Raw genomic sequence first — 12,336 nt, 5'->3', positions numbered from 1 at the left:
AACAGTGCAGGCTTTCCCAAACTTGGTCCCGGAGTCCCCCTGGGTGCATGTTTTGGTTTTTCCCCCTAACACTACACAGCGGATTCAGATAATCAAAGCTTGATGACGAGTTGGTTATTTGAATCAGCTGTGTAGTGCTGGGGGGGGGGGGGGGGGGGCAAGGACTATGGGGTGGCTTGTTGACCACATTATACATAACATTATACAAAACTGCACACAATTGTTAGTGAGAGTAATGAAGCAAGGTATTGATCCATGGTTAAAGAAAGGCAGTGTATTGCACAACATTGAGGTTGCCCTAACCCATCTGGACAAGAGGAATACCTATGTGAGAATGCTGTTCATCGACTACAGCTCAGTATTTAACACCATAGTACCCTCATCAAGCTCGAGACCCTGGGTCTCGACCCCGCCCTGTGCAACTGGGTACTGGACTTCCTGACGGGCCGCCCCCAGGTGGTGAGGGTAGGTAACAACATCTCCACCCCGCTGATTCTCAACACTGGGGCCCCACAAGGGTGCGTTCTGAGCCCTCTCCTGTACTCCTTGTTCACCCACGCCTCCAACTCAATCATCAAGTTTGCGGACGACACTACAGTGGTAGGCTTGATTACCAACAACGACGAGACGGCCTACAGGGAGGAAATGAGGGCCCTCGGAGTGTGGTGTCAGAAAAATAACCTCACACTCAACGTCAACAAAACAAAGGAGATGATTGTGGACTTCAGGAAACAGCAGAGGGAGCACCCCCCTATCCACATCGACGGGACAGTTTTAAGTTCCTCGGCGTACAGATCACGGACAAACTGAATTGGTCCACCCACACAGACAGCGTTGTGAAGAAGGCGCAGCAGCGCCTCTTCAACCTCAGGAGGCTGAAGAAATTCAGCTTGTCACCATATGCACTCACAAACTTCTACAGATGCACAATCGAGAGCATCCTGTCGGGCTGTATGACCGCCTGGTACGGCAACTGCTCCGCCCACATCCGTAAGGTTCTCCAGAGGGTAGTGAGGTCTGCACAACGCATCACCGGGGGCAAACTACCTGCCCTCCAGGACACCTACACCACCCGATGTCACAGGAAGGCCATAAAGATCATCAAGGACAACAACCACCCGAGCCACTGCCTGTTCACCCCGCTATCATCCAGAAGGCGAGGTCAGTACAGGTGCATCAAAGCAGGGACCGAGAGACTGAAAAACAGCTTCTCTCTCAAGGCCATCAGACTGTTAAAACAGCCACCACTAACATTGAGTGGCTGCTGCCAACATACTGACTCAACTCCAGCCACTTTAATAATGGAAATTGATGTAAAAATGTATCACTAGCCACTTTAAACAATGCAACTTAATATAATGTTTACATATCCTACATTACTCATCTCATATGTATATACTGTACTCTATATCATCTACTGCATCTTGCCATCTTTATGTAATACATGTTTCACTAGCCACTTTAAACTATGTCACTATGTTTATATACCCTACATTATTCATCTCATATGTATATACTGTACTCTATACCATCTACTGCATCTTGCCTATGCCGTTCTGTACCATCACTCATTCATATATCTTTATGTACATATTCTTTTTCCCCTTACACTTGTGTTAATAAGGTAGTAGTTGTGGAATTGTTAGGTTAGATTACTCGTTGGTTATTACTGCATTGTCGGAACTAGAAGCACAAGCATTTCGCTACACTCGCACTAACATCTGCTAAACATGTGTATGTGACAAATCAAATTTGATTTGGATGAGATAATGTGAATCTCATGGCATGAACACACATGAATGAATCAACTTCACAGTTAGGCTAACGTTGCCTAAATGTAAAACTGGGTGACACACAATTTTGCTAATCATAGACAGTTATGATTATCAAGTTACATAATAGTTGGTAAATTTCTAGTCTATAACTTTCTTCATGTAAGGTTCAGAATCTTTGCAAAAATAAGACATAGTAAACTAGGTAGGTGTGAAGTCTAAACATGCCAATGTCAAATGTGAACCGAATGAGACAACTACAGAATAAATGTGCAAATATAACTTTAGATAACTAGCTAACTTACAACTGCAATGCAGGGGGCAAGTAACCACTAGCGTGTTAGTTAAAAGACAAGGTTAGTGCCCTTTGCAAGAGAATCACACGCTTAGCTCACTGTTAACTAGCACGCTAGCCAGCCAGCTAGCTAATTCTCAGCACTCACCTCCGTCTTGGTAATGCGATGTCTAGCCAGCTTCACAACTGCGAAATTACCCTTTCCTAGAGTACGTTCGATATCGTAGAAGCCCACTCGGACAGGACCCCGGACCATCGGTTTTTGGTGATTGTCAGCCATGACCATGCTTTATTAAATGTGGTTTGGGGGTGAGGACCTAGGGACTCGCGACTTGAGCCTACAGATGTTGAAGGGAAAACAAACCGCCCGCTAAAATGTTGTCTATTCAAAATAGACAAAGTCCATTTCTCGGTCGCCCGGCCAGTTTGAACGTTAAAGACCCTTCAGACCAACGAGACGACAGAATACATTTTACGGCTGTCACGCCACCTTCTCCAATACAATAGAGCTATACTGTTTCAGCTAGCTACCTATATTAGCTAAAGTACATGAGTTGAGTTGCAGGAGGCATCATATTCTCTCGTTGACGTACATTGACGTCAGAGCCATGGGGGTATTTCTACAGGGGGCGGGCCTCTGAAGCGGTTCCACGCTTCAGTGCCAATTCGTTTCCAAGCCAACCGGACCCACCTCTTACGTCAACCGGTTACATTGCTATTCTGATATCTGTTTGCTCGCCGCCCTGAGTGGAGGGTTGACTTTGAAGTTTGACCTGCAGGTGCACAGAAAAAGCTTTTGTTACTCTGAGTCAAAGTGCAGGGATTGGACTGGTGAATTATTTATGTACATTTATACTAGCACATTAATCCATGCATGCATGTTGTTTTGATGTGTGAAGGTGTGTGTGCAGCTGGTCTCTGACTATGTAATGTGTACATGCTTGTGCACAACGCAAATGATGCATGCAAGTGATGCAACCACGAATACATGTTATTATAACTTTTGTTGGTTGCAATTGCCCTTTACGGCTGTGGTAAAATAATCATACATTTTGAGAAGAGAGTGTGAGATGCTTGCCAGGTTTCCCAGCTACGGACAAAACGGCAACATTAATTTGGATTATGCTGGATGGTGTGTGTTCTGCAATTCAGGGTTGTACACTGAACAAAAATATATACAAAATATGTTAAGTGTTTCATGAGCTGAAATAAAAGATCCCAGAATTGTTCCATATGCACAAAAAGTGTATTTTTTCACAAATGTTGTGCACAAAATGGTTTACATCCCTGTTAGTGAGCATTTCTCCTTTGCCAAGATAATCCAACCACCTGACAGGAGTGGCATATCAGGAAGCTGATTAAACAGCATGATCATTCATCAGGTGCACCTTGTCCTGGGGACAATAAAAAAAACACTCTAAAATGTGCAGTTTTGTCACACAATACAATGCCACAGATGTTTCAAGTTTTGAGGGAGCATGCAAGCATGCTGACTCCAGGAATGTCCACCAGAGCAGTTGCCAGAAAACTGAATCTTAGTTTCTCTACCATAAGCCGCCTCCATCGTTTTAGAAAATTTGGCAGTACTTCCAACCGGCCTCACAACCGCAGACCATGTGTAACCATGCCAGCCCAGGACCTCCACATCATGCTTCTGCACCTGTGGGATCGTCTGAGACCAGCCACCTGGACAGCTGATGAAACTAAGGAGTATTTATGTCTGTAATAAAGCCCTTTTGTGGGGAAAAAAACTCATTCTAATTGGCTAGGTCTGGCTCCCCAGTGGATGGGCCTATACCTTCCCAGGCCCAGCCATGGCTGCACCCCTGCCCAGTCATGTGAAATCCATAAATTAGAGCCTAATGAATTTATTTCAATTGACTGATTTCTTTATACTGTATGAACTGTAACTCAGTAAAATTGTTGAAATTGAAGTTGTTGCATGTTGCGTTTATATTTTTGTTCAGTATATTTTTGTTCAGTATACATTTTAGATACATGTTATTAAGCCAAATCAATTGGTTTGAGAATAATACAATAATATGACAGAATATTAGCACATTGTTATCCTTTTTTTAACATACCTATTGCACATCTAGCGATCAACATAGAATTTGAGTGAAACTGCTGGAGTTCGAGACCAATGGAAAGAGTTGAAATATGACATGAAACAGCACCATCTGCTGGTCAAACAAACAATATGGAAGCCATAAGTATGTACTGTTTGCTATAGTACAGTAAAGTAAGCTATATCTTACCAAAGGTTTTACGGCTTATAAATGGTCTATTTTTCTTTCTTCTTGTACACAAAAACACAATAAAAGGCACATTATTATAAAAAAAACTTAAAACAAAACATTTATTTGTAGCCAGAGCGGTGCGCAATATTTGAAATATCACTCATATAGGCCTACAGGTCCAGCAAGTACATGTTTTGTTAATTAACCTATCGTGACAGCCTTACATGGAAAACTGTTGAGCGCAGCACCCCAAAAGCATCTGCTGTCACTGCTAGATTTCCTGTATGTGCGAGTTCCAGATGTGCTTTTGGTATTTCCTGTCCGACATCCTCCAAGAACACTCAGCTTTAGCTCGTTAAGACTACTTTTTCACAACACTCTAGTCAGGCCCACATGAATCTACCATGTACGCAAAACATGTATTTTCTTGATTTTTCTCACGACATTGTGATAAATACAAGATTTTAAGATGAAGACACAGGAATAGGCAAATAAACAAATGCTACACTCTGTTATTCAACCAGGACTTTGGTGTAGCCATGAAAAGGCACATTATGACTTTATCCAGCCAGCTCAAACTGGAGTCATAGCAGTGGAGGCTTTGTTAAACATCACTGGTAGGATCATCTCTCGCAGGCAGCCATTGCTCAGAGGTTTCGTGGGGTCAGACTTCTGTTATCCGAATTTCCGAAGATATTGTCTTGTTCCCTGACATCAACTTCCACACAGGAAACCTCAAATGGGGGTGACACCATAGGCCTCTTTGTACGGTTAGTGGGCGTACCCTAAAGCGAACACTATATAATACCACACAGGATCTGTCCATCCTGTCTCGCATCACATGGTGCCATACAACCCACCAGCAGGAGATATGAAAGATGAATGGAGACAAAAAGAGTCAGATGCCCAGATGGCCCAGTGGACATGTGGTAAAGAGAGAGGCACTGCAGGGCCGCAACATTACTCATAGATCTCATTCTCCACCCATCCAGTCTCGTTGAGATAGTGCCGACCCTGGTTTTGCCAGTCCTCGTAGATATCGTTGGTCACAAAGCCACTCTCTGTCACTGTCTCCATGTTTGAAACATTCTCGTAATCATCACACTGGGAATCAAAAGAGGAGGCACAGAAGGACATCTTCTTGATTGATTCAGGTGCCATGCTCTCCAGTTCGGCTGGTTGAAGCTTGGTGATGTCCTGGTAGGCATAGGGTCCTTGGATGTTGCAGGCCGCAGTGGACATTGTACCCCATTGCTCTTGCTTAGGGTAGCTGTCTGTTGGAGACTTTCTCCTGCATAAAGAGTTACACTATCAGTTACAGAGGCATGTAGCGCGCCACAAACACCTCCATCATTGCTTATTTCAAGTACGGCATTTAAACCAACCTCAAAACAAAACATCTCTTATGCTCTGTGACGTCTGATGTTGATTGTGTTTCACAAGCCCTCTTGCAAAGCTCCCTCTGTTTTGCCCCTCTTACCCGTGTCATTTTTTACCCATAGATTCTTTTTGACATACTTTTAAATAATGTTTGGTGACCGTGACAGGTGCCTAACATACAAAATGTATTATTACCTGTTATTATTCAATGAAGCGAACAAGTATTACCTTTTGGCAGCCCGTTTATAGCAGAAGACTCCTGTAGCCACAAGCAGCAGCAGTAGAATAGGGATGGTAGCAAATAGAATGTAGGAGACATACAGGACATTATCTGAAAGAGATACTGAAGGGAGAGAAAAAAACACCAGAGGTAAGACAATGGCATTATAGCCTGGGCCCAGATCTGTTTGCGCTATCATGTCAACTCCTTGTCAGTCATTGTCAATGAAAAGGAGCTGACATAATAGCGCAAACACACAGATCTGGGACCAGGCTAATGACAGTAAGTTGGCACCTCACTATGAATCATTTTGGAAAGAAACTTTGGAAAATAAATGAGGAGATCATTTATTGTATTTGGGACACAATTAAGCAATAAGGCATGAAGGGGTGTATACCATGGCTAAGGGATGTTCTTACCCACAACGCAATGCGGAGTGCCTGGACACAGCCCTTAGCCGTGGTATATTGGCCATATATCACAAACCCCAGAGGTGCCTTATTGCTATTATGAACTGGTTACCAACGTAATTAGAGTCGTAAAAACAAATGTTTTGTCATACCCATGGTATACGGTCTGTTATACCATGGCTGTCAGCCAAATCAGCATTCAGGGCTCGAACCACTCAGTTTATAATGTACAATATTTCATAACCAAGGATCAAACTCGATAGACATGAAGAGTGCAGATTTTTTACCTGATGATTCAGACAGTCCTAGTTTTGTCTTCTCATCACTCACTTTAGCTGATGGGAGGATTGGTATTAAAGATATAATTGGGGCAACTGGAAAATAGATAATGAGCAAAACGTGTAAATAGACAGACACTGTAAATTGGATTGATATACAAAAACGTCATATTGCCCAAATATAAATGTGCAGACCAAAATAAGCAACATTTGTCTTCAACAGAGAAGAAAGATTGAGCATGTGTGATTCAGCAATGTGTAAACAAGTACAGGATGACTAATATGCAAATAAACTCTCTAGGAATAAACTCAATCAGAGCAACAGTTTCAAGCAAATTCACTGGTAATCTGTAACTGTACTATAGCCTACTGTATTTGTCACGCATAGCCTCTATTATCTGGTAAGAGGATTGATTCAATGACACTGATGAGGTTTTTATGTTCTATTATATTCTCTTCTATTATATTGTGATTAATAAATCTTTGCCACTAGATGTCATCCTTTACATAGACACTTTGGAGATTGAGAATTGTGATGTCATAACAATGTTCAAGCTGTTGATCTCAGTATCAACAAATCGCTCATCTCAAGGATTCACATATTTGACCTTAAAAAAAATCTAAATGTTAGTTGCAGGGGTGGGTTTACCTGTGTATAATGAATTCCACACCACAGTAAACACTGGTAACTTTTCTGTGAGAGAGAGAAAGAGAATCGTCAGCTGCAAAAGTATATGGACTATATTGACTGTGAATTATATTTTCTATGGTTCCTTGTTGATAAACTGGTATTCAATCAAAATCATACCATGCAATATTATCTCCTTCAGCGGAGATAAACTACAGGATTGAGATAGGATAAATGTAATGTAACATTGCCAAATTCATTAGTGCACACCGTTGCAATCCGTAACAAAAGAACTTGTCAACAAAAGAGATTCTAATTGGACAAATTCAGTTAGTCCCTCCCTGTTTAGGCTCCTTTATTTCCATTTGCTGTCTGTTGAATACAACCCTTTTAATCTGTTCATGTCTAAATATGAACACTATCAAGGACACCGGGGCCATGTTTTGCAGGGCACAATGTTGTGGATCGTTCAGCTAGAAAAACACGATGTGAAACAAACATAACTCTCTGACATGTAGAATAACAAATCATGTCAACTCTATTCATAACATTTCTATCTGCAATGTTCCACAACGTTTGTCTACTCAGAACATGTCCAGGGTACAGTTCACCTTCGGAGTACTTGCAGACAAAATTGTTCCTGGTGTTGCAGTTGTCATCGTTCCACTGGAACATTAAGCGCCCCCCCTCATCAGGGGGGGCAGAAGGCTGGTGGTACAGCACCACACACATCTCGTTGCCACACGATGGCTCGTCCCAATGCCAGTTTCTGCAACAAGCGTGTTTTCCATAGGTCAACAACTTTATCAGAGATCCTTTGATAGTCAACAGCATGCCTCTGAAAATGGACTCTCATCCTACTGATACCCAGTGTTGGGGAGTAGTGAACTATGTAGTTCAACTAGTAATTGAACTACATTTTGCAGTAGTTTGGTGGTAGTTGAACTAAATTCAAATCAAGGTAGTGTTTTCAGTAGTTAATCACTTTTGCCATGTAGTGGTGTAGCTAACTACTGGAACTACACACTACTCTTTTTGCAATCCTTTTTTCGGCCTCAGACCTGCCTAATTCTCACTTGAAGCATTTTATTTTTGTGATTAACAGGGTAAATAACATCTGTTGACATCTGACAACGGTGATCTGTTCTGGCAACTTGTCGTCTTATGACATTTCAGATTTAGATATCATATTTTTCCATTAAGTAGTTTGCATGAAGTTAACTACTTTTTCAAAGTAACTTTAGTTAAGTCAACTATATTTTTTAAGGGTACCTTTAGTGTAGCTTAACTTCTTTCAGTGTGAAGTAATTGGTAGCTGGGTAAACTATATTTCAGAGTAGCTTTCCCAACACTACCAATACCACAACATTCATGATAATACAAATTGTACCGATAAAATAGCAATGACTCTCAAAGCATGTAGACACCAACATATGTTAATCCCTGATGCTCTTTGATGACTCTCATGTGAGTCATGTGAGGTATCTCTATTATGGCCCTGTATTTTCCTGTGGTGTACATGCCAACAGCTGCAGGGATCTCCTAGACTTGAAACCAAAGTAAAACACAAGAACACCTGAATCTGGCCTTGCTGCCATCCAGCCAGTAGTACTGCGAAGGGCATCCTATGGTAGTCACCCAGTGGCGTGGGCTTCTGTGCAGCCCGATCCAGAAGTCCCCATCAGTGGCCTGCAACTGTTGGATGAACCTCTCGACCAGACGCTGCTCATTGTCAGTCTCGATACTGAGGAGCTCTGCCCCATCCGTCCTGCAGGCCTGCCTGGCATCATCGAAGGTCACCCTCCGCCGTGGGTCCTGGAAGTAGTTGATCCTGTAGCAGGGTCGCTCTGTGCCACGCAGGCAGATCCTCTGGCCTACAGTGCATCGCATTGGAAAACAAGAAATTGCAAATCAAGAAAGCAAATCAAATTGCAAATTCAATTGGAAAATTGCAAATCTAAACGTGGGTAATAAATAATGTCAAATCAGAATGGTCATTCAGGAGGACATAAGGCACATGTATTAGCATACATGGATTACATGATAATAGGCCTATGTGCAAGATCTCTTGATTTTATGTAGACCTATTGCCATATTTTCTTTATTATTAGAGCTTTTACTAATAATGTTGCAAACCACAGTGAATAATATGTAAAGTAATATGACCCACCTTGATATTTGCACCACCTTTATGCTATTACATATCACATTGGTCTTCTAAATCTGTAGCCTACTTCTGAGCATAATGGCCCATCTCAAAACGAATCATAGGTTCCCAACACACAAACCAAAACAAAAAGCCTGCTCTGGGCAATGTCTAGGCCTATTGAAGAGAAATATTGCAGTGACTGTTTTTGCCATCTAGCTTACAAAATCACTCGATTTTGGGTGACATTTGAAGTTTCTATTTAAACATTTTAACGTTCCATAATCTTTCTTCTTTCGTTGGGTACTACATAATACGATTTTCTTTCGCACAATCAATAGAGCGCAATATTGCAATGCATTAGATAACCTTTGGTTAATCATACAGTTAACTTTTGACAACGGGCTTTGACAAGTTTGACATTGTTTCCCTGTCAACACTCACCATTGTGTTCAAATTGGGTGAATCCTAAGTGGCAGAAAACGGCGAGAACAGTCCCGAGCAGTTTAACAAAATCCATTTCTTCATCTTCACTAAACTTTCGTGTAAATTCGAGAAAATCCGTAACCGCCCGTCAAAGCCTGAGAGAGGGGCGAAAAATCGCATATGGTCCAATCAGAATTAGGTCGAAGTTTTTGCAGGATCCGGTAAAGCGTTTTTTAAACCCCTCTCACGGCGAAAGGCTCATTATTTTGAGTAAATCCATCGAAGATAAAAGGAGGAAAGGAGGAATGCTTGTCATACCTTGCTATGTTTTTTTTGCACTCATAGGCATAATGAAATTAGGCTACTCCATGCTGCACCCACACAATAATCTAATCAAAGTCACATTTATTTGATAAGAATGGAAGAGAGACTGAAAAGATGTCTTTGAGTGATATGCTATACTGATCACGAGAATTGTACATGTTTAGCAAACGTCTATTTCATACACGCACACGCACGCACACACACTACTTTCATTGAATATCAAACATTCATATACAAATGTTCCTGCTATTATAGCCTAGATCTACTGTGTGCTGGGGGAAAGATTTGACAACCAGGGCAGGAAATAAGAAATAAAACAGTTAAGAGAAAAATTGGGAATTAATTATGTAATGGTCAAGCATTAGCCTGAGGAGAACATTGTGTTCTTTCACTTGAGGAAATTAGGAAATTCTAGGGCCGGGTGGTGCGTGTTAATTTAGCCAGTAATGAGGCTACAACATGGACAACTTTGGTGAGACTGTTCCAGGCAGCAAACTCCAGACAATACAAGACAGTTTTTGTGAGGTTGTTTTGTGATTACCGACTGCAAGATGGCGCTGACAGAGATGTTTGCCTCACTTTGAGTCCTTTGAAAACTTTATTTTTATTTTTTAAGTATTATTTCTTACATTGTTAGCCCAGAAAACAATGTCAATTTTCCTACATTATGACCTGAAATACGACTTTCCTGAAGCGGATCCTTTGTTCGGACCCCAACCCGGGACAGTGGATCTAATCCCAGAAGCCGAGGCAAAACAACATCGCCGCAGACGGAGCCTCCTGGTCAGGCTCCGTAGGCGTGCACACCGCCCATCGCTTCCGAGTATACTACTCGCCAATGTCCAGTCTCTTGACAACAAGGGTAGACGAAATTAGAGCAAGGGTTGCCTTCCAGAGAGACATCAAAGATTGTAACATTCTCTGTTTCACAGAAACATGGCTCTCTCGGGATATGTTGTCTGAGTCGATTCAGCCACCGGGCTTCTTCAAGCATCGTGCCGACAGAGATAAACACCTCTGTGGGAAAAAGAAGGGTGGGGGTGTATACCAATAACATTTGATTTGATTTGATATGATAACCAGATAGCAATGACCCTGAAATCTGTATCAACATAACTTACACATTGTCAGTCAGTAAAAAAGCCTGTTTTATGCCAGAGCAGACCTGAGATAGGATTGAGTGTTGATGCTAATCTGGTAGTCTCAGAAAACCAACATCAGTCACTTCAGACTCTACCATAATAACACAGTTGGTTATATGCTGTGGCCTAGGCTACATGGGAAGGGGTTGGCTAACTTGGAAACAAACAGCAAAGGGTTGCCAGGTATGTTAAACCTGGAAACCTTAATTACCCCTATAGTGAACAGTTTTCAGTTTGTGTTTTGACTGTAACTATCAGAAATGGAAAAGTCCAGGGCCTGTGTTCATAAAGCGTGCTAGACACAGGAGGTTGATCGCACCTTAATTGGGGGGGGGGGGGGGGGGGGGGGGTCTCGTCGTAATGGCTGGAGCGGAATGGGTGGAATGGTATCAAACACATGGTTTCTATGCCTCCACCAGTCTTAGAGTAGGAGTACTGATCTAGGATCGGATTGCTTGTGAGGAGAGTTGATCGCAGTGAGTTCATGGGCTCAGAGGAGTGTGCAAAGCATTGGCCCCTGACAGGAAGCCAGAAGGGAGGAAAGGGAAGAGCTGATTTTTCAACACCATATTTCCTTTCCCTGTCCTTTCTCATTTGTTTTTCAGGCACTTCCACGAATTTCCCCTTTCTCTCTAGAAAAATTATGCATAGGTCTTTTGAAGAATATGAAGAAGAATGTAGAGGCTTTAAAAGGCTTAAAATAGAGTAATCAATAACAGTATAATACACATTCCATGCAGCAAATATAACTCTCATCTCTCATCTAATAATATTAGTTACATATAGCCTAATGTAGTCAGAACATATTTTTTGCAATATTGTCAATGACAGATTATGCCCAAGCAGAATCAGGAAAGAACAAATACAATATTCTATGAATGAAGACGTAGCATACATTTTCTCATATACCATAAATAGTATTGTCGGTGTCCTGGAATTTTTATTTCATTTTTGTTTAACCTTTATATAACTAGTCAAGTCAGTTAAGAACAAATTCTTATTTACAATGACGGCCTACCCTGGCCAAACCTAACCCGGACAGTGCTGGGCCCATTGCGCGCCGACCTATGGGACT

At 41.8% G+C, this 12,336-nt stretch overlaps 2 protein-coding genes across 3 annotated transcripts in view; both read right to left on the bottom strand.

Moving 5' to 3' along the window:
* The window catches only part of sik2b (salt-inducible kinase 2b), a 64,723-nt gene extending 62,071 nt beyond the window's left edge, over positions 1–2,652 (bottom strand). For both annotated transcript variants that reach the window (XM_029673237.2, XM_029673238.2), the window contains exon 1: positions 2,216–2,652. In XM_029673237.2, coding sequence (XP_029529097.1) covers positions 2,216–2,353 — 138 coding nt within the window. In that variant the 5' untranslated portion in view covers positions 2,354–2,652. The remainder of the gene's footprint in view (positions 1–2,215) is intronic.
* Positions 2,653–4,404: 1,752 nt separating this feature from the next.
* On the bottom strand, positions 4,405–11,101 carry laynb (layilin b). The gene is made up of 7 exons (XM_029673236.2): positions 9,814–11,101; positions 8,800–9,097; positions 7,835–7,992; positions 7,245–7,289; positions 6,605–6,691; positions 5,916–6,030; positions 4,405–5,598 (listed from the first exon to the last, which is right to left on the bottom strand). Exons 1-7 carry the CDS (start codon positions 9,887–9,889, stop codon positions 5,268–5,270), a joined length of 1,110 nt encoding a protein of 369 aa, XP_029529096.2. The 5' UTR covers positions 9,890–11,101; the 3' UTR covers positions 4,405–5,267.
* Between the last annotated feature and the right edge of the window lie 1,235 nt (positions 11,102–12,336).

This window comes from Oncorhynchus nerka, linkage group LG11 (assembly GCF_034236695.1).
Source record: "Oncorhynchus nerka isolate Pitt River linkage group LG11, Oner_Uvic_2.0, whole genome shotgun sequence".
NCBI lineage: Eukaryota > Metazoa > Chordata > Actinopteri > Salmoniformes > Salmonidae > Oncorhynchus > Oncorhynchus nerka.
This window is presented reverse-complemented; position numbering and strand designations above follow the sequence as displayed.

Excerpts from the sequence above, each read along its gene's own strand:
- laynb (XM_029673236.2), bottom strand. The coding sequence starts at position 9,889 with ATGGATTTTGTTAAACTGCTCGGGACTGTTCTCGCCGTTTTCTGCCAC. Across the intron at positions 6,692-7,244 it reads GTGGAATTCATTATACACAG|TTGCCCCAATTATATCTTTA; the intron begins GTAAACCCACCC and ends TCTATTTTCCAG. Across the intron at positions 6,031-6,604 it reads AGGACTGTCTGAATCATCAG|TATCTCTTTCAGATAATGTC; the intron begins GTAAAAAATCTG and ends CTCTCCCTTCAG.